At 36.4% G+C, this 22651-nt stretch overlaps 1 protein-coding gene across 1 annotated transcript in view; it reads left to right on the top strand.

The window, feature by feature from the left end:
* The window catches only part of VWA3A (von Willebrand factor A domain containing 3A), a 34606-nt gene extending 13018 nt beyond the window's left edge, over nt 1-21588 (top strand). The window contains exons 15-33 of the mRNA XM_050906005.1: nt 2072-2166; nt 3633-3752; nt 4640-4714; nt 5441-5585; nt 6614-6812; nt 7255-7325; nt 8362-8511; nt 10008-10098; nt 11208-11318; nt 11887-11984; nt 12136-12288; nt 12975-13083; nt 13826-13970; nt 14454-14598; nt 15660-15811; nt 18093-18219; nt 18647-18744; nt 20180-20243; nt 21487-21588. Of these exons, the coding sequence (XP_050761962.1) occupies nt 2072-2166; nt 3633-3752; nt 4640-4714; nt 5441-5585; nt 6614-6812; nt 7255-7325; nt 8362-8511; nt 10008-10098; nt 11208-11318; nt 11887-11984; nt 12136-12288; nt 12975-13083; nt 13826-13970; nt 14454-14598; nt 15660-15811; nt 18093-18219; nt 18647-18744; nt 20180-20243; nt 21487-21492 (2154 nt within the window). The 3' untranslated portion in view covers nt 21493-21588. The remainder of the gene's footprint in view (nt 1-2071; nt 2167-3632; nt 3753-4639; nt 4715-5440; nt 5586-6613; nt 6813-7254; nt 7326-8361; nt 8512-10007; nt 10099-11207; nt 11319-11886; nt 11985-12135; nt 12289-12974; nt 13084-13825; nt 13971-14453; nt 14599-15659; nt 15812-18092; nt 18220-18646; nt 18745-20179; nt 20244-21486) is intronic.
* Nucleotides 21589-22651: the final 1063 nt, after the last annotated feature.

Here is a 22651-nt window from a genome sequence, read left to right as displayed (position 1 = left end):
CACATTTACTCTGAGAAATCTGTGTAATGCTTATAAAATGCCTACTCCATGCCTTCCAGTCTGTAACCAAGTGTATAAAGACTGTTTCTCAATAGTCTTTCAGGCCTTTAGGAATCCCATTAATTTCCGTAGCAAGCAATGTGGAGTTTGCCTTGGAAGATTGAAGGGGTCGGTGAAAATGATTTAATAAGACTAAAAGTAGAAAAAAATCCAGCTATGTACTCTGGCCCACCCTTGAGACAGAGAGGGAGATGTTGGTGATAAATACGGCAGACGGAAAGTAGGCCAGGTAGCTGTTTCTTTTGTGTGGCATGTGTGGTGATCTCTAAATTGTAATTGAGTGGCAGAACAAGCTAATATCTCCGCGGCTGAGCCTCTAGTAATGTAAGTGGATTTTTCATTGGGTAACTTTTTAGCAAGTAAATGATTTTTGAACTATGCAGGTGGCATTGGCTTTGGTGTCTGTCTAAAGGGAAGCTGTAAAAGAGAGCTTACACAATGTTGTAGATGGTGTCACTGGTGAATTCAATAAGAACAGTAAAATACCTTATCAATAACAGAATTATGTTAAGTATTGATTGCATTGTCTCAAGTCAGAGCAGCATTTTATTCCAAGACACGTTCATTTGTGTTAAGCACAACTAAAATTGTGTCAAGCACAACAGGTTGGCCACTCATTTTGAAGAAGAGATAAGATCAGTGTCTAAGACAACATTCTATATGTCTTCTTACCTTTCCTTCTGTCTCCCTCGAGCTACGTTGCGCACTGCTCTCTACCATCCCTTACATTCGCCTTAAGTTTTTTAAATGGCTGCACAAACTTATTACGGTGCTTTGCATTTGCCTGCAGCCTGATAGTTGCCAGACTTTCTTCAAGAGGATAGCAAGGCTGCTACTAGAGTTTTCTCCGCAAGCTTGCAGATGAATTAAGAACACTATTAGGTCGGAGATGTTAGGATTTTTGGATATTTGCCATGGTGATATTACTATATAGATAACTTTAAAACGAGTGGCACACCAGGAGAACGTTTACACTGTATGGGATATTGAAGATCTTTGAGGACTTCATTCGCTCTTTTAAGGGTGGAAGAAGTGAAGATACATACATATACAGGTAACATAATGAAGGCCGCTGGAATTCTTACAGGCAGTAGTGATTCTTGAGGATTTCCTCTTTGGTCAGAATGCAGATCATTGGCGAGTGGGACAAGTTTAATGAACTAGAAGCTGCTTGGGGACATTTGCAGCCAGGGTGTGTTATATATTGGTCTATTCCTTCTTTTTCTTTTCTCTCTTCCGTACCACTCCACTGGCAGTCCTGACAAAGGGATATGGGAATGTTTCCAGGTGGGGCAAGTATTCATTTAAAATGGAGGAGGGATGAGAAATCTGTAGAACTCTATAGTCAGACCACAAAGGAGAGCTAAAGTTTAACTGGCAGACATGAAAGCAGCTTCTGGCTCCTTGATCACAGGTCGATGCTTGTGTTTTGTGCTCCAAAAGCATGCTACCTTATGGCTTTATTTCTGAGTTCAGTGTCCTTTTCTAGCTTGATTTGCCTTCGTACATATAATGCATACATACGCTTGCAAAGTTCATGTTCTATAGAGTTTGAACAAATTGCCTTAATGTCTTCAAATTGATACTGTATTCAAGAATGATATGTGTTTGAAAATATTGTATTTATTTTAAATGATGTGTTTTGTTACGAATGCTGCCTAAAATTGCTGTTGAAGAAATGGTAAGCTTGCAAAAACTGTATTTTGAAACTTTTTTTTTCTTTTTTTAATGTACTTGACCACTATTTTGGGACATGCTAGCAAGAGGAATGTTGAGAGGAGAGTTTAGACCTTTAGACCCTTTGTTGTTTTTTTTTTATCATTGTATGTTTTTCTCATGGACTGTATTCTCTTATCTTTACTAAGAATGAAATGCTGCTGTCAAAATGAATGAAAATCATTTATTTTTTCATTACTGTGCTGTCATGTTACTTCTGTATTAAGCATTTGGCAATAAAAGACTTACTTGAACTTTTTATTTTTAACTTAAATTTTCTATATTTTATCCATAGAAACTCCTTGCTAAAATGGTAAGAATCTATGAGAAACGAATTGACTGGCTATCTGTTGCTAGCAGAAGAATATGGGGAAGTGTTTGTGAAAGGAGGTATCGTACTTCGATAGCCCTTTTTTTGTGTATTGGTGATGGTTCTAGTTTGCCAGCCTTTGCGTTGTGTGTAAGTCAGCACCAAGGAATATAGGGCAGAAAACAGTCAGATGTAGAGTAGAGACAACAGTTGCAGATATGACCAGTGTAAGCAATCCACTTTTGAAAACAGATATTGATATTCAGCTTTTTTAATGATCTAGTGAATTTACTGAATCCAGTGATCATCAGTCAACACAAAACTGCAATTTCCATGAGACAGGATGAGACTCTTCAATCTGAGTTATCTAGCAAGTAAGCCTTTAGGGAATGTTCTATCTTAAATCACACATAAACAGAACCTGATGTTTCCGGCCAAAGGTAGTGTTTACAGTCAGCTTTCCAAACCCATGCTGTTAGTATTTATGCCTAGAGTTTTTCTGCACAGCCTCTCATGGGTTCTTATCAAAAGATGAGATTCAACCTACCAACTACCTTCTGCCTCCACCACTTGCTGAAGTGCATTCTAGTGCCAAATGACAAATGTCAGTGTAGATATACTCAAAAACCTCAGATTTTTTTTTTCCTGCATGAGGTTTGAGATCTGATTATGTATTTGAGGATGATGTTTATTTACATTGTGTGTGAGGCCTTACCAGAGATCTCCCACCCAACCTCAATTGCACAGTTGCTCTTTTTGTCCTGTTTACGAACCTTGAATATGAAGTTTCAGACAAAAGGAAGATAGCTGAGGCCACTGTTACTAGAGATTTTCTTGTTCATTGGTCAAGGATTGAATTAGCCCATCTGGCCACTGTATTGTGTTGGGAACTCGCATCCCACTGTCCGTCACATCTGTGATTCTTTTCATAACCACTGCTCCCAAGATATCCCCTGTCCGTTAACTGTAACCATCCTGCATTGTCTCTACAAGCAAGACTTAATACTGACCATACTGAAGAAGGTCATCATTAACACTTTTTCTCAAAACAGGTAACATGCTAGATAATATCAGTCAGTCCATACCTGAGCAACCAGTCTGTCACTGACTTGCTGGGAGAAAACTTACCACTTATCTTCGGAGTAATACTACATACATTCCTGGAATGATGGCTGGGGAAAGGACAATGAACTGTCCAACAACTCTTCTCGTTGGATAACATCCACAAGTTTCAGGCGTGTTTTGGATATTCAAGTACAGAGAAGAAAGAGGACCTGTTTAGAGTTCAACAGCCATTACGGCACTACATGTGCCACTACCCTGATAATTGCATAGCTTAAGAAAGATAGAATTTTCTGTTATTGTTATTATTTTTTTTAAATCTCAACTTATGTTTTGCAGATTTCTTTTTTTAAATATAGATTCAGTGTTTATACCTTTTGATACATAACTTTCCCTGGCAAGTTGGAGTACAGTGAAGATAAGAATGTGTAATTAAATAAGATTTTTTCTTTTTTTGTTGATGAATAACATATTTCTTGTATAGGGTGGTTATACTTGTTGATATATCAGTGACAAACTCTATGTACATCATCCATATCCAACAGTCTTTGCGACTTTTACTTGAGGAACAAATGTCAAATAAGGATTACTTCAATATTATAGCGTAAGCAACTATTTAAGATTCCTTTAAAATAATTGTAATGCATTGCAATGAAAGAAGTATGCTGAGAGATTGTAGTTACTAATGGACATATTTTAGATTTTTTTTTTAATTGTATTTATTTAATGTTTTATGATGAAGTAATTGCAAGAGTAGCACTGATTTGTCATTATTGGATAAGTGCATGGATTAGATGTACGGAGACCAGATTAGTAATTAAAAATCACTGTTTTGGGTGAGGCTCACTGGGACTGATTGCATCATACCTGTAACAAATTCTCATTCTGCTGTATTGTTCATAACAGTTTTAATTTACATGTCAGAAACTTCTACTGGAAAAGAATTTTGGTGTCTCAGGTACTGTAACTGAGAACACCCTTTAAATTTTACAGTAACTCCAATACGTTTTTAATATGTAATAGTAGTAAAATTCTGTACTCAACCCTGGTAATCAGAAACGTATGGAACAGCTGCTGAACAGCAGCTGGGCAGGTTTCTGACTGGTAGGTAAAAGCAAGAGACAGCAGCTCATGAAGTTCCAAATGTGGTGGGAGAACAGAGCCTTTACCTCACGAGAGAGATACAGGCAGCATCTGAGGGTTGGGGTTTTTTTGTCGCAGTCCTTCCGCTGAGCTTCTACCAGCTCACTTAGGATCCTGTTCAGGAAAGAAAAATGTAGTCTGGCCCACTACCTTCAAAATGTGACAACCCCTGAGTGATGGATTAGTGTGAATAATTAAATGGTTTGAAATAGAAAATAGTTAGCATCAGGCAATTTTACGTCTGTAATACCCCAAAGAAGATTTTTCTTTTTCAGTGAATTTATTCTATCTTTTTGCTTGTTCTGAAGCATAATCTGAAAATTAATTGCTGTTATCTTTTTGTGAAAGATTTGGAAGTGACATTATGCCTTGGCAGCTGGAACTCGTTCCTGCCCAACCAGAAAACTTACAAAATTCTTGGAGGTAGGATCAAATAACTTTCCCATACGTCTGAATTAAGTGATCATAGGTACTGTGAAACAGATAAAACAGAGAAACCGATTTAAACAGCATTGTGAACAATTTAGAAAATTGGTAAGTTTATCATATTACAAAAATAGGTTGCCATGAACTGTTCTACACTGATTGTTCATGATGGTTTGTTGTGAAAACAGCATTATAAAGCTTAATGTGTCTTAATGACTTTGTATTTCATATGTATACAGAATATATATGTACACAGATACAGAAGTGTCTGTGTAAGAAATGCACAAGTTACATGAAGAATTGAAAACTGCTTCAAATTCAACTGGGATGTGAAAGCTAAACTATGTTTTTTCCCCGCATACACTGGAAACAAATCCCAGGTTTCTGTTTGTGGAGTCACACCCTCAGTGGTTTCATTATACCTCTGTGGTTTCATTTTTATTCCTGTAAGTTCTACTATATTACAATTTTTCCACATAAAATTGAGAGAATTCTTTCATCTCTGTGCTCTGAATCTTACCTTAAAAACTAGTTCGCCACAGTGGCACTACAGAAACTAGAACAAATAATTTGGGTCATTATATAATCTGGTTTTGCTCTCTGTCATTGTCAAAAATTTTAGACTCCGGTGCAGTGTTAAGATTCTTAGTTCTCTTTATTGCATTAAGCAGAAACAAAAGCTTTTGTTGCTTCATTCTTTGAACTGTAAACATCTTTTTTTAGGTGGGTGTTGAGCTTGCAGTGCAAAGGGAGTAGAAATTTCATGAGTGCGCTCAGGAGAGCTGTGGAAGTAGACTTCAAAGACAAAGATAAACACAAATCACAAGGACTTTACCTGCTGACTACTGGAATACCTGATCAGGAAACAGTAAGTATCATCACAGGTTTTGTGACTTTTCTGTCAGTTCCTATCAGGATTAATCTCAACTCTATTTTTCTCTCTCTCTTTCTTTTTTTTTTTTTTTTTTCTTTTGGCTAGTCATCATAGCTTGTTGGCAGAATACTCCTTTACGTATCTAAGCCAGCACAATTGTCAGGATATCAAACTTCCATTTCTGCAATCGCTATTCGTGTGTTGGAGGTAGCAATTATTGATAATGTGTGAATCATAGAAAATTCAAGAGGTGTTTTTAGGATTCCTTTCCCACTCCAGCTCTGGCCATCATTTCACTGCATATTTCTGAGTTTGAACAAACCGACTCTGATTTTTCGTGTGATATCATTTCCTTATAATTCATGGGAACAAAGCCATAAATAATTTTACAGTGGAACTCCATAGTACACTATGTAGAGACAGCTCCTATTTTTAATAACGGTAATCCATTGCTTGGATATATGTTTGTAGTGTGTGTGCTCTGTGGCTGCTAAGTCACGTGCACAGCCTAGAGTTTCTGAACATATGGTAATCCAACAGGAGTAACCATGCGTGTACAGTAGGGTTTCTCTTGCTTTTGTTACCAAACTTCTGGAAATTCTGGGCAAACCTAAGAAATCATTAAAAGCCCATGTGGATAACAAGAAAACGAAGAATGTGTACAAAAAGCCAAATGGATAGTTCCATCCCTACTTCTTTGCTTCAGTGCATGGCTACCTTGAAGTCCATGACCTGTGTCTTTGATTCCCATAGCTACCCCATCTCACTTCTTGGCTGCAGTAATGCTGTTGCCATTGTCACTAGTGATAGCGACATTTTTTGTGTATATGCGTGAATTGAGGAGGCATTCAGCTACTTAGGATATGTTCCTGTACTGAATTGCTCAGGTTAGGATTAGGAGTATTTGTACATCAGTTCAGAAACCAGTGGAGTGTGGATGGACGCTCGTCTGAGGTGGAGGGTCACTACTGATACTACTGATTTTGGGGTTTTTTTTTTGTTGTTGTTCCTCTGTCTTACAGCACACAATCAGTGCTTATGTGGCTGAGGTTTGCAGAGGTTTTGATTTGCAGCTTCATGTCTGTCTGTTCAGTGTAATGGAGGACGTTAACTGCAATGGGATTATTCCAGCCCGCTATGCTAACCCAGCTGAAACTGCCATTGCTTTTAAAGAAATAGTACAGGCAGCCAACGGGAGATTTCATTGGTTTGGAGAAGAAGGTATGTGAAAAGGAAAGTCAGTACGTACTTCTTTTTCATTAATGAAATAATATTTCTTAATGCTTTTTTCCCTGAAATCAAGTAGTTTACCTTTTTAGGATGTGATAATGCTATACTAGCACTGAGATATAAACAGAGGTCCTAGTTTGATTGAGACTTTCAGTTGTATTACAGAATATTATAATGCAGCCTTATATCAGGAATTTGATTTTTTTTTTTTCTATTTGAATTCATTATTTTCTGCTACATATTTTAAAGATGTGCATTTAAAATATAGTTAGTAATGTGGTAGGTCCAGACTGCCTGGCTTACAGGAAACAAAGGCTTTTTGATTCTTTTCATTGATATTTGGCATGCTGTACACATTGTTGTATGCTTTAAAAAAAGATATATTTTGTCCACTTAAAAAACCCTCGCTGATTAGCATATATTTGGTTATCAGGTATTTTTGAAAGTGATGATATCACTATTATTGTGTCTGAAATGGAAAAAGCAAACAACTACTCCCAAAAGGTATGAATTATATGTATCTTTTTAATTTATGTGTTTCTTCAGAAAAAAATTCAACAGTGTTTGTTCAGCTGACAATGCAGAAGATTGGACAAAATGAAAATCCTTGTAAGATGGGCAGGAATGCTCTAGAGTGTGAGAATAGTCACTGTAGAGTAAATATGGACTAGAAAGCAGTTGTACAATAGCACTGCAGTGATTGGTATTGGAGTGGCCATGATTCCTTATCAAATACAAGGAGTTTACAATTGAAGTGATTCTCCTTTTTGTTGCCAATCCTATGACGAATTCTTCTCAAGTAGAATTAATTGTTCATTATAATTATATATATTAAAAAATTAATACATTAAAAAGTTATGTATATTATATAAGAAATATATAATACTATGTTCCTGTAAGTCACAGTGGAGGGAGGGGTTGTCACTGGCACAATACCTTTGTTCAATTCTAAAACAATTGTTTTCTGACATGTACTAAGGGTGTAGAACGAGACCGTATCTCTCCATATTACATGCACGTGACTTTTTCCAAAGATACCCAACAAAGTGACTGAGGCAGTATAGCCAGCCTGGCAGTACGGTTGTTGTTTCTTACAAAAGTGTGATTAGAAAGATATATGCAGTGAGATATATGTCCAGAGCTCTGAGCACCTTGTTGCATGCAAGTCTGAGTCACAAAAGTATTTTTAAAAAGAAGAGTTGGTAGATATTCAATGGGATCTTAAAATATTTTGTTATCATTTAATAGTTGCATATACTTGGTTCATCATCTTCCAATTTGTTCTGGTCTTGGTATGTGTACTGTTGCCTTTTCTTCTAGAACATTTGCTCAGCGCAGGGAGGATTTCCCTCGTATGTGTTTGAGCAAGCACAGCACAAAGGGGTTTCTATTCAGTTAGAGGTGTTAAGAGTTATTGGATTAATAAATTTGGTATGAATTTTATTTATTATTAAAGTAATAAATACAGAATGCCTGTCTTTGAAATGTCAGTTAAATTTCACATATATGAATTACTAAACTATATGAACTTCCATTTCAGTGTGCATTCCTAGTGGAATCCTTAAGGCAACGTTCAGTAAATCAGTCTGTTAATCCATTTATACCAGAAGGAGACTCAAACGTGCTTATGAAGAAAGAGAAAAGAAGGCCACAGAAGTTGCCATCTCCTAAACCCACAGCTCTGAGTCTGGCTAGAATGGTTTGAAATGGTCCTATTTTTAATATGCTGTGTGTTTTAATTAGAGATCCTGCCCAACTATCAGATGCTGCTCTTTGTGAGAGAAGTGCTCAGGCTGAAAATTTGAAGGAATTAAAACAGCACTGTGATAGTACTCTGAATTTACATTTTAATTTGCATTCAAAATGCTATGTAAACAAAAAAGTACATCTTATTAATTCCTGCTAAGTAATTAATTATAACGGAACCACATTGTAGTGTCTAAACACTAAATTTTTAAGGTCAGAGGAGAGATTATTTAGACAATTTTAATGAAAACAAAGGCAAAGCAGAAATGTGCTTTACCAAATTACATCTATTTTACAAGTCCTTCTAGCAAGTACTGAATTTTATGGTATTCTGCTCATTTACAGATGAAACGGCTACAGCTGAGTAGCATGTCTGGCCACACAGAGAGCCAGCATAAAACAAGAAATAGGATTCAGGATTTGTTTCCTGCCCGCTGCGCTTATTTTCATGGAGTTACACTACTGAGTCCTTTGGGATTTTGCTAGTGTTTTCCTTGTTAATTTTGACTGTGTACGCATCTGTTTTGAGTGGATGTGCAAATCTGTAAGATACATAAATGGCCAGTGCCAGTGCTTACCACTTTGGTGTATAAATGACTAGATACAAAACTACCTATTGCAGACGATGTACTTAAGTTTTGACCTGGAATTTTCAGGTCTCATCTTTGAAATGGGAATGGCACTCTTAAGTGTAGGTGTGTTCATGTTGCAAAGACCTTTGTAGGTAAACTCAAACAGGTCTTCCATGCTATTTTATCAAAACCAGTATATTCTCAACACCTCTTCACAAATGCAGGAAAAAAGTAATCACTCAGAGATATGACTGTACAGCATAGGTTTACAGGGATTAAAGTTGTAGAAAACTGGTACAGGTTTGTCTGTAGATGTTTGGTGATATTTATAGTAGAGCTGTATGTTCAGTTAGATGTCAGTTACTTGAAGGCTCTGTGTCACAGCAAAAGTCTGATCCTACAATAGGGTTAAACAAGTGTTCGTGTTGTTTAGCAGACTGCTCAGCCCCTAGAGGGTTGAGCCATACCTAAAGGAAAAATTACTGTTGTCAGCACTAGGTTTCCAATATTCAGTAAAACTCTGAGGAAAATACTATATACTATATTCTATAAAACAGTGCCATTACTGTACTAGACTGCTCCTTCAAGTGGCAAAAATGATCCAAACTCATCTGCCTGTAGATGTTAGTCTTTAGTTTTATGGCAGCAGATGAAATTGGCAAGATAATTAAAACAGAGCAATTAGAGTTACTTAACCTAGCAAGAAATTGCAAATTCACAAGTCGTCATGGCAATCTGCTGACTTGTCAGAAGAGCGAGGGTAAAACAGGAATTAGAGAATAATGAAGGATAGTTCCAGTTTTGAATAATGCAGTTACGATCCACCTGAAACACTTTTTAAATTTTTTTTTATTATATGTGCTTATAGTATATTAAAGACAACCATGGTGCGGAGAGAAATGCTTCCATAAGAGTACTGGCATGGCGTCCTACTAGTACCAAAGCAGAAATTCCACCAGGTCTGTATGGATTAGGGTCTTTTTGTCTTCAGTTTCTTTTGGGTTTTGCTTAAAAGACAGTATTAAATTAGAGATTTAATTTAAGTTTTTAGAAACACTTGCAATTTTAATCAGACTGACAGGAAACATTGTGGTTGTTTTGAAATTACTTCAGTATGAGTTTTAGCTGTAATGTATCTAGCTTTCTTCTGTGTTGTGGGAGGAAGGAACACTGCACAGCTGTGTAACTGTTTCCAGGTCATATAACTGAATACCTGTCCCATATCAGGAAATGTCAAATGTGTGTGGTGGAAAGTAGAGCCCCGCTTTGTCCCATGCCAGAAGTCATAATCTGAACCTCACTTCTCTTGGTTTTCAGTTCATACTCCATTTTTTTTCAAAGGCTCCACAATTCAGAGATTTGTTATGTTATTAGTTCAATATATATATTTCTGCTAATACTGTTAGATCCCATTTTAATTAATATGCTGTTCCACTTGATTTATTTATGATCCAATAATGAAGGAAAATTACAACACAAATGTCAGGTTATCTGAAGTGCTGACTCTTGCAGCTGCTCCTGGTATATGAAACAGCTCTTAAATTGGTTCCAGTCACTGTTGGTCCCTTAAAGTCCAATTCCTTTCTCCTCCATTTTTGTAATTTTCCTGTGTTTTTTCTTTGCACCTTTGCTAACATCTGCTAGTTTGGGGTTTTTTTGCATTAAATTTGAATCTTGAAATATACTGATTTATTGAAATGAGATTGTTGATATGTAGCAGTGTTTACAAATCTGGATTCATATTTGCATATGAGGTGCTTTGTACAACGTTAATTGGCTTTTCCAACAAATATTATGCTTGTTCTAAACCCCTGATCTTTTCAAATTATGCCCTGTGACATTCTTTCTGATGGTAATTTATAAATTTGTAAAGATTTTGGTTCAATTGCTATGAAAATAGCATAAGTAGTTCTATAATATGGGTTTTTCTTAACCAGTATTTAAGAAAATTAAGTATTTATAATTGTGGTAATAGGAAATTATGAACTGAAGAACAGGGTTGCATGTAGGAGTTTTATCTAGCTGAAGTAAGTCAACATATTTTTTTTTTTTTCTTCCCAATTTGTAGCACAAACAATAAAAGAACGGCCTCAGACTGAGAATAAAAGAAAGCATAAACCAAGGAAGCAGCCAGAGTTTTCTGTGTCAGTATTTTATACTGATAAAGGAAGAAATGTGGGTACGTGTTACCAGGATATGATGGGTGAAGCCTTTTTATTATCAGTGTTTTTATTATAAAACTGTTAGGATGTTAAGTCACTGATAATCAGTGTGCTTTAAATAGTGAGTAGAAGTGAGTTTCACTTATCAAATAGTAGTGGGGTTTTTTGGTTTGGTGTTCGGGGTGGAGGCGGGGGTCTTTTTGGCTCTTTTTGTTTTGGTTTTTTTGCGTGTTTTGTTGGGGGGGTTGGGGTTTTTTTTTGTAAAGTCCTTTGGGATCTTTTGATCAAAGATGCTCTAAGGAAAAGTGCTGTCATGGTTTGGATGATTACAGAAGATTTGGTTTGGAATTTTTTGAAGCTGACAATTTTTAAAAATAAACGATTTTTTTAAGTACTTTGATACATAGAAACTGCATTTTTTTCAAATGTGGAATTGTGTATGAAGTGCTAGTCTGTGGTTTTGGGGGGGTTGTTTGTTGGTTGGTTGTTTTTTTTTTTTTTAATCAACAGTCATATGTGATTCAAAAGGGCTATGATATTTAAACGTAGGGCTCCCAATATTACTTTGTTCATTTTCTTAACTAGGTACAGTATACCGAAAGTATCCAAAGATAATGTGCATAAGAAAGTCTGTTCCCTCTATTACATTGCCAAAAAAAGAGGAAATCTGTTCAAGCAAAGAGGTATTTTGCTGCTTCCTAATAAATTGCCATTTTAGAGTTATCCATATGAATTAATGTGAACGTGTTAATTGTGATTCTGTACAATGTATTATTACTTACACTGTTCTAATATTTACTAACAACCAATTGCTCCATTTGATTGTCTTACAAGTGGCTGACCAAGTACAGTATTAAAAAGCTTAAACTGGAATTGCCCAGACTGATGTTTGGTCCAGGCTGTACTCACCAAAAGAAAACTGTGGAGTCTCTGCACAAGAAAGTATCGGCAAAATACTGTACTATCTTCCCTAGTGTGGAAATCAATGTAAGCTTTTGCATATGTCATATACCTACATCATTGAAAGGCTTTGTATTTGTTTAAGACACTGCACGTTGATCAATGTTTGTGGCTTGCTAGTGTGATGTTCCCTACACTCTTCCCTGTTCTTCTTTCTAAATCACCCTTCTATTAGAAAGCTACAGGTCTTTTATTCACCACAAAAAATATTTAGTGTATTTGAAGTGCAAACTGCATGGGATCTTTAGAACGTATAACATCTCCTCTGCTCATACAGTGTGAAAAATAATTTTAAAATTTTAAGTAAAGCTTTTAAAAATCATGTGTGAGTCGAAACTGGGAAAATGTTGGATCTTGATTGGGTTTTTTTCTGTAATGACTGGAGAGAAGCATAGGAAGTTAAGTCCAGGATATTATTGCTCTATTATATGTATATAAAACTGTCAGAAATAATGCCACAGATGCACTTGTCCAGTCAAATTATGTAATTTTGTTGCCCAGCACAACAGGCTGAGATGAAAACTAAGCTTTCCTAATTTGGGTAAACCAGTTATTTAGTAGCAACAGAGTCTCAGAAATTTTCTTACGCTGTTTCATAGAGATAAAGACAAAAAAACTAATCTCCCAGATTTCTAATGCAGACATTGCATATATAGCAGCTGAGCTCAAATCTCCTGAAGTAAGATGCTCTTGTACAAACTGAATATTTCTAGGGGGTTGTGAAACATCTGCAGTTTCAACCTAAAGAACTTGAAATCTACACTGAACAACTGGAGAAAGTGTTGCAGCGCTATATAGAAAGAATACAGTGGCTTCTGTCAGGTATTGGTGTGCATCTGTTTTTCTGTAAAGCACAACTTAAACACATAAAATCTTTTTTTTCTACTATTTCTAATAGAATAAATCTGAACATAAATCTGGACCTCAAATATGAATAAATGTCATCCGTTTTGCATTTCATTGAAATTTTAAAACATTTTTATGAATACAAGAATACAAGAGAATTCAGCATCAGTGTAGCTGATAAACATTTAGCTTGCTGTGAAATAATTAGGGCTGCGATGTAAGTTTTTTCGTTTTGTATGTTGTGTTCATGAATACAAGGTTCCTGGTGTCAGAAGCTTTCTATCAACAGAATATGTACAATAACATATACAAACAAAATTACCTTTTCTGTTTCTTTTGCTAAGAATGTGCCTTGTTTAGAAGTTTGGCATCACTGCTGGTGAAAAGTATTTCGATCCCTCTGTTGCTCATAAAGATCTTTGTTGGGAAACAGTTTAATTTTTTTGCTGGATTGTAAAGTAGGAGCTACAAATTGTTTGATGCAAGTTGCTGCAATTGGTTAGTAACTAATGCTTTATAGTGCTAGATTTGAAATGGCAGGAGATTTTCTATTGTAAACCTTTGAACTACCTAGTTGTCACACAATTAGAATTTATTATGTAGAAATGTGCCCAGAATAACCACTAAAGACTGAAGATTTTACGGTATGCTCAGTAAAGTAGTGTGTTCAATAAAATAAGCCTAAGTAATGACAATTAGTTTTAATGTTCTGGCCCAGGAAGCCGAAGATTGTTTGGTACCATTTTAGAAGCAAGTGTCTGTGTTTTAATTGATACATCTGGTTCCATGGACCCATATTTGCCACATATCATGAAAGAACTTACCTCCCTTATCTGGGAACAGCTGAGAAAAAATGAAGTCAGGTATGATGAACTACTCATAAAGACTGAAATCTGCACTACTTATTATTATGTAATAAGATTACTTAATAATTACAAATAATACAGTACTGAAACACAATACAAGTAATTATTACATGTTAGTGCATAACACGCATGTGACAAGAACTGCTTTTTCTGTTCTTTTTAATCAACTTGTAATTCTGAGCTCTCTTAAGATTTGAGCCTCATTTGCCATAGGCTGATGCTGTTTACCCTTTTGGGCTCAGCATTCCCATAGACTTTCTGTTCATGCAGAGTGAGATATGCTTTCTGACTCTTCCAAAGCTGAAGACCTTAATCCAATACTAGGCTCTTGGGGGAGGTGGGGTGGGTTGTTGTTGTGTTTTTTTTTTTTTTCTATTGGGTTTGGTTTTGTGTTTTTTGTATTTATTTCAAAACTGGCTTATCCGAGGTGACTGATAGTATTGGTTAGGGTTAAGTGTTGTGGGCCATCTTTCTCCTCAGGTTTAACCTGCTGAGATTTGCAGAAAATACAGAGAGTTGGAAGGAGTGTCTTGTAGAGGCGACTGATGAAACATGTCATGATGCTGTGCAGTGGGTGTCCAAATTCCACGCTCATGGTAATACATGCATCCTTATGGCTTTACAGGTTAGTAAATTGTGTACCACATTTTGGAGAAGACATCGTGTCTTGTGGTGATAAAACACTTCCATGTGACTGATAATATTTTAGGAAAATTATTTGGTCAAAGCATACAACATTTTTGTATGCAAAACACTGAACAGATCTGGAATCAAGCCACTATTTCTGTCCCCAGGGCTCACAGATACTAGAATTCATTGCTCATTCTGAGTTTAAGAAAAATGTGAAATATCAATAGTTGCATTAATATTTGTGTTCAAAGAATACTGGAGAGAGAAAATAGCCAGTTGCTCAAAATGATGCTTATGTACAGCTGTGGCCATGATATATTTGCTCTGAGCCAAACAGGGATTTTAAAGAAGCAGTATTTGCTGGAATCACATGGACATTGAGTACAATTCTTGAACTTCAGTAACAGGTGAAGAAACTTTTCTCCTATAAAAATTCTCGGTGTAGAAATTAACTAGTAATAATTTAAAACAGAGACTGAAAAAACTTGCAATTTCCTGAGATTTAAAATTTGAATCAAAAAAGAAATGTTGCCTTAAATGAATGATTCTTCTTCCAGACACCCTTGCAGAATCTCCTTATAGATTTTATGGAATTCATCATGAATCAAGTCCAGTAGAACTGTAAGGCATGTCTATATTACAAAAATGTCCACCGAGTCAATTACCGTAGCACGTTTTCATAATATAAAAAGGCCAAGTCCTAGTGAGCCTGATTTTCAGACATTAAGCATCTTTAACTCCCACAAAATGTGATGTAAAAATCTTCTGTCAGCAGTTCCCAAAACCAGTTAATTTGCTTATTTCAATGAGTCAGTTTTTGGTGATGCCCTGCTTATGAATATATTGTCTTATGCTACAAATTATCTACTTGTTTATTTTTCAAATTTATATCTTTGGTCTCTTTCATACTTAGTAAAAAGGAAAAGACAATACAAACTTGATTAATGATGTGGTAAATATAAAACTATCTTAAATGATTGGAATAGTGTTTTCATTCTTAAGTATAACTTTTCGTATAAATGTGCTAATTATTTAAGTTTATCTTCTGCTTTTCAGAAGGCTCTCAGTTTCCAAGGTATAGAGGCACTGTATGTATTGACTGATGGAAAACCAGACACCAGTTGCAGTCTGATTTTGAAAGAAATTGAAAGATTGAGAAAGAAACAAGATGCTAAAATCCACACCATTTCTTTTAGCTGTACAGACAGGTATATGATACTTTGCAAAAACAACAAAAAAATCTTTTAAATTACTAGATTATTTATTGTCAAAAGGCTGTGTTATCAAGATGGGCCACGTGCTCAGTTCACTGAACACCAGGATTGAGCTAGACATTCATGCATGTGGGAACTGGGAAGGCTGTTCTGACACAGGTAGTTGCCACATGGCCTACATCTCCCACAGCTTATGTCCTTGAGAGAGTTGCCTTCATGCACACAGAGAAGTGATATGCATCACTAGTTTGCAGCACTGAGGTCATTCCTGTAGTTCTATCGTTAGTCTATCATATACACATCCCTATAGAGGCATAAAAAGGTGCACTGGAAGGTGCCAGCCATGGTGGGGTGTGGGTTAAAGATATATCTCTGGATGTTCCTTTTCAGGGATCTTTGCATGGTCCAGAACTGGGGACCATGGGACAATATCAAAAAGTATGCGCTCCTCTAGATTCTCATTCATGGCTGTGCCTGTGTGACACAGGGAGCAGATAGCCAAACAGGCCACCAGTTCTTCAAGGTTTCTAGAATAGTGCATGTCCACTCTGCCACCTCAAAATGCAGTAGTTGTCCCAGGTCTTCAAGAACTCAGCCTTTGTATTCTTGACTTGAATGACAGCATTGCCTGCCAGCCCTTCTGTCCCAGTGGCAGTCATGAGGTTAACAACTTCTGGATAATGCCGTTGGATTATCCAGCTGCCATGAGAAATTTTTGACCCTCTCATAGCACAAACTGACAAGCAGTGTTGTTTCTGTTAGGTCCTAGGTTGCATCCCGCTGAACTGTGAGATGGATGTTGCCACAGCAGTGGAACAGAGCTGTAAAAAGAGATTAAAAACTAAAAGAAATAAAAGGTTCAGGAAGGTGAACATACAACAGAAAATATGGTCATAGGAGAGGCAAAAGATTTCAAAGCAGGAGTGAGGATGGATGAGGAAAGACCAGCAGGATCTCAAGGAAGTCTGAGAGATGATAGCCATGAGAAAATAGGACACACACAATGGTTGGACCATTCTGTAGAGCTTCAGGGTGTTTTCAGAGCTCTAGATGGTTCAGGAGTCATCTGTGGGCATGTCTGCTAGGTGTACACTGGAGAATGTTGTGGTAGTACAATCACACTAATATCTGATAAAATGTTGAGAGCATATGTGGACTGGAGTTTCTAGATTAGTCTCTTGCTAAAGGAGTATAGTTTGCACACAACAGAGCTCCTGTGAGAGCCAAACCAATGTGTGGCAGACAAAAATAAATGGTGGATTTGCTTCAAAACTCCATTACTGCTCCAAATTAAATTGCCCAGATCCTATACTGCTATGGTAGCTAATAGACCTTAAAGCTAAATCCCTCCAAAGACGACAGTTAGTTTGGATGTCATTTTTCAAGCCATTAAGGGGAGAAGTAGTAGACTCCTTGATACATAGAATTATTGGTCCTAAGTTGAAAAGGCCAACTTTATTTATGAAAATTCTTTTAATTATGAATATTTTGAGTTAATTTATTTGCGTATCATTTGATTAACTGGTCAATAGCCAATAACTGTCTGTTAAGGAAATCTGCTAATAAGGGAGAAAGAAGTCACTTCCTACTATGAGTTACTCTGAAACAAAATCTGGTGCTTCCTTTCAAAGAAATCTCCTAGTTAGTTGTGGAAATTTTAGTCTCCAGTTCTAGAATGGAATCAGTCCTTGCAGCTTGCTTGAAAATAATGGATGTATGACTATTTTTGACTTTGCAATGCTAGTGCTTGGGAGACAGGACTCTAAAATGATGTATAAATGGCAGTAAGTGTGTGGTTTAGCATACTTGCAATGAGAATACAGCAACAACTGTACCAGTTGTCGCCATGGTTCTTGTTGGACAATGGCAAGTAACAGAGGCTTAGGCAAGAGAACAAAATATGGGGCATGCACAAAATGTTCTTTCCCTTTATGGAGTCTCCCAGCTTTTTCGTTTTCTTCGCCTGTGTAAAATATTACTGCCCTTTACCTGCCAGCCTGGTTCTGGATTTCTTGTTTTAGTTTCTTTTTTGGTTCTATTGCTACACTGACCTCTTGTCCAAAAATAGCCTGTCTTTGGAGGTTGTGACAGCTAAGCAGTATATTCTTCATTAGCAATTGACAATTAGAAATGATACAGAAGTTTATAATCATGTCTTCCAAACTATGTGTTTTGATGTAATATTTTTTTAGGAATTCTTAGAAATTCTTTTTCTATTGCTGTTGCTTTCAGAGAAATAATTTTCATAAGTAACTTACTACTTTGTTGTTAACAGAGGAGCTAATGAATTTCTGAAGAAGCTTGCTTCCCAAACAGGAGGGCGCTACCATTGCAGTTTTGGAGATGTGGATGGACAATTAGCAGCACACAGAATGTTGACAGAGGGGCTTGATGATGAAGATGTATGTTAAATGGATTGGTTTTGTTGGGTTTGGGTTTGTTTCATTTCAACTTAGTTCTTCATCAGTAGTCAAACTGCATTTAAAAAAGAAAAATCATGAGAAAAATAAATACTTTAGCTTTTACTGTGCCCTCTTATCCTTACCATCTTGTATTTCATTTATGTAATTGTAAAATCCTGTATAGTGTTTAGCATGTTAATGCTCCAGCAGGAGACCTCAGGGGTTGCCACAGTAGAAAAATATGTTAGTGAACAGAACCAGATTCAATCCAGAGTTGCTCAGCTCTCGCCTTGTAAGACCAAGACCTTCTCTGCAAATAGATAGGAGTAGGGAGATTTAGAGCTTAGGCTCAGTTAATTTAGTTAGTGGAAACTGAAAATAAGAAACAGGTGCAGGTTAAAGTAGGATATTTTAATTCTGTTTTCAGGATCCAGTTTTCCCTTACTTTGAAGGAGATGATTTAAAGAAACTTACTCAAGAAGTAGCAAAAGCTAGGAGTTTCTTAAAGCAGGCAAAATCTTTGAGGTGAGTATTTATCAAGAATCTTTCGATAATTGCTTTTTTATTTCATGAAAGGAAGACAAGAATATCTGACTTCCAGTGTCTGCTATTTAAAAAGAATTGCTGTTTCTTTCCTTGTACTGTCGATTTTAGTGGTTTTTTGAGGCTTGGAAAATGACATGCAAGCAAGCTGTCTGCTTCAGACAGATTTAGTTTTAAGGTCTTACACAATTAGCTACCATCATAGTAAAGGATCTGAGCAGATTCTAACAATGTGTTAAACTTCAAGGCTGGTTTTTTCTCTCAGTTGTTGTTCCTCCATTTCTTATGTCAAAGAGAAATTACATTAAGTCATTCCTCCTTGCTGAGTTCTGTCATCTGCCAAATCAATGTATTTCTCTTTGTGTATATTACTAAAAGAGAAAATTGACTGTTGTTAATGTGATACAATCTTCTTTTTAGTACCTCTTCCTTTAGTATGACTTCTTACTCAGAAATGCTGATTACTTTTCTTTTCCAAATCTGTATGCCTCCTTCTATCCTACCTCGTCCTGACTTCTCTAACTGCATCGTCATCCATTCTCTCTCTGCTAGAATTATGTTCTCTGCATGGAATAATATGAGATCTTTCTTCTGTTCTCAAACAATCCCATCTCAAACTGAAGGGAAAAAGAAACTTCATATTGAGGGAGGATGTGGAAGAGAAAAGGAAAGGAGACCAACCTGAAGAGTGCTGGCAGAACATTCTTATTCTATGGAGAGAGAAGGAAGCTGAAAATTACAGTAAAGAAGGAAAGAGGGAAAGACACAGGACAAATTCTGGTGGTCCCAAGACTTAATAGGGAAAGGAAAAAGATTAAGAGTCAAATTAATTAGGAAAGCAGAAAAAGACTGAGATTGAGAGATGAGATCTTTGAGAGGAGAATGATTTTGTCAGATCCTTCGGTAAATCAGGAAATGTAAGAAGAGTGAAGAGGAAGGCTTAGGGAATCTTCCCAGAAAAAGGCTAGTAGAAACTTTACAGGTCTTTAGAGGCAAAGAGAAAGGGAGATTGATGGTAATTTGAAAAGTAGAACAGCATAGCCCTGTTGGCACTGCAAGCCATCTGGATCTCAGTAGACTGAATTGGCTCGTGTGGCACACCATTCCCTGCTGCTTCTGGTATCTTTCAGAGCTAGCTTTGATACTTGCCTAGAACTGGAGTGAAGGACAGTTAAATTGTATTGATCCTTATGTTTCTTCATTGTTACACTTCCTAACTGCTGATCCAGAAGCAGAAAGTGCCATTTCAATAGTCATAGCAGGCAACAGTACTTGCAAAGAGTTTTAAAATGCATTATACATCCTCAATGAAAAGATTTTCTGTCACACAAGGACATGGCTAAAGAGAGATACAAAGCTACTATATGTCTGTGAAAAGCTGTTGTAATTCTTTGGGTTTTGTTTTTCTTTCAAACAGGTTATTATTACAAAAATGGAATATAAACCAAAAGGACAATTCTGGCTTTAAAAAAAGTGCTCAGGTAAATAGTCACCACAAATAGATCATAGTTTACATATAGTTCATATATTTCAGTAGAAGAATAACACTTCATAAGCGTAACGTAAAATGTATTAATTTCCAGCAGTGACTTTTTCCAAAGTTGAAAACATTGGCAATGATTTTAGTTCTTAGCTGAGCTAGTCCACAGTATAACCTAGTATACACAAAGAACAAGTTCAAAGATAACTATGTTTGGGGTGAAAGGAACAAGGCAGATGTGTATTTGTAGTTATTAATGGTTTAGCTCTTTCTAAGAGCAAACAGCTAAGCACATTAGAGGGTTAGGACCAGTTGTAATGGCTGTAATAACAATTGCTACATGGGCTGCATGATTTATCAGTTAAATGAACAAGGCTGACTGAAAAAAGACCCCACTAATAGTAAAGACAGCCTCAGCAAACACTGGACTATTGTTACAAAGTTGTGGGAGAGGCAGCTGGACAAACTAAACCTCTCACAGAGCCAACCTGCTGCTTTTAAATTGGCAAGGTAAAAATTACAGGAAAAGAGAAATTGCTGGGTGAAAGTGCTTTCTCAGGGTTAAACAATACAGAAGCATTTGTCACAGAGCTGTTTGAGGGGAAAAAGTGGACGTGCAGACAACTACGGAGAGAATTGCACTAGAGAACTTAGGTCTGCCAAGATATTAATCAAGGAATTGGGTAAGGCAGATATATAGTGAGACTGTTTTTTAAATCCTTGTTTCTATAGCTGTAGTTTCTATTTTGGTTTACAAACATTGCCCAGTCATTCAAAGAGAAGGAAAAAAAAAAATCCAGTCAGACCCACTGGTTAAGAATGCTTGCTTCATGGAGAATGGAACCTGGAGCCTGGTCAAGTATGTGCAGAGTTCAGTGTATAAGGGCTGATCACTAAAGAGAGATGCTTGGAGAGGAGACATATATAACCATCCTGTAGTAGCAAGAAAGTTGTTACAGGTATGTAGAGACAGAGGCTAGTGTTCCACAACCATCTCTGTCTTTCAGCCTCCCAAGGTAAACTGTATTGCTTGTAAAGTGTATAGGAAGACATTCCTGTTAATGTACTTCAGAAAGTACATAGCATTGTAGCACGATTAAACATGTAAGTAGGGAAAATTGAAAGTTAATCAAGTTAATTTATATTGGTTTTCCGTTACCATTTTGTCAAGTGTGATGGTGAGCCTATGCAGTTTATATATTTGGAATTGTATTTAAAAAACTATTAATGTGCTTGACTTCTAGGATTAAATTTTAGACCAAGAAAAGATGCTGAAGAGGTTTGGAGTGGTACCACTAGCCTGCTTCTTTTCAGAGTGTGCTTAAAGCTTCCAGCTTCAAGCAGAAAGAAGGAAGATGTATTCTTTGTTGTCTCTGAACTTCTGGCAAGAGAAGAAGTTACAGATGATAAGTACTGCTGACGTATTCCACTTGCAGACTTTGCAGGACTCAAAGTAAATCAAGCCGTGAACTCTCCAAAGTTTAAACATAGAGAATATTTTTTAATATAGCTAATACAAATTTTAAAAGTGTAATGTATTTCTAATATAATAAGTAGTTATACAGGGTCACAACTTTTGTCTCTCTTCTATTCTACTGCATCATACTAATAATTTCTTCAATCAGTTGGTAATATGTCCAAGATGTCTTTTTTGGCAGTTGGTTTGAGACTTGTTTGCTGGTGCTCATTATCCCTAATAGATGGGACAGATGGCTGTGATACTAGAAAGAGAATTCTTCAGCCAGTTTTGCATAGGAAGTCCAAGAAATAACCTTAGTGCAGAAAACAAAGCTTGGAATTAACGTTTTTGCCAAAAGAAGTTTGCTAATAATTATTTCAACTTTTTGCTTTTTACGTTGGCAGTAGAGAAGGATATAGAGTTGATGATTCAGAAATCATCAGACATGCAAACAAGTAGTATCTTGTTGCTGGTTATGTTTGTATAACCAGACACTGCCAGTCTTCTAAGCAATTCTGTTAAGTTCTTCCGTGTTTCCTGTCCTAGAAAGATTAAGAATGTGTTTGCCAGTAGCATATAAGAAAATCCAGTTTAAGCTAACTGCAGTAATGAGGCATATATTTTTCCAGTTGATTTATGAAATACACTTTTTTTTTTAATGAGGAACTCTGCAATGACAGTTCATTAGTATTTTGGAGGTGTTTACTGTTATCTTTCAGATGGTTAGGAATTCATCTCAGGTGTTTAATATATGTAATAATTAATGGAAATGCATTCAGACTGCAAAATTCAGATATTTGATCTGAGTTTATTCAGAAGCCATTTGCATCTCCTGAGTGCCAGCTGATGGGAATGATTGGATATATGTTGATATGGGAGATATTATCTTTTCTGTCCCTCCATCTGTTTTGTCTTCATGAAGAATTAAAAATTATTTCTGTCATAGAAGT

The sequence above is a fragment of the Gymnogyps californianus genome, chromosome 15, assembly GCF_018139145.2.
Source record: "Gymnogyps californianus isolate 813 chromosome 15, ASM1813914v2, whole genome shotgun sequence".
Lineage (NCBI taxonomy): Eukaryota > Metazoa > Chordata > Aves > Accipitriformes > Cathartidae > Gymnogyps > Gymnogyps californianus.
This window is presented reverse-complemented; position numbering and strand designations above follow the sequence as displayed.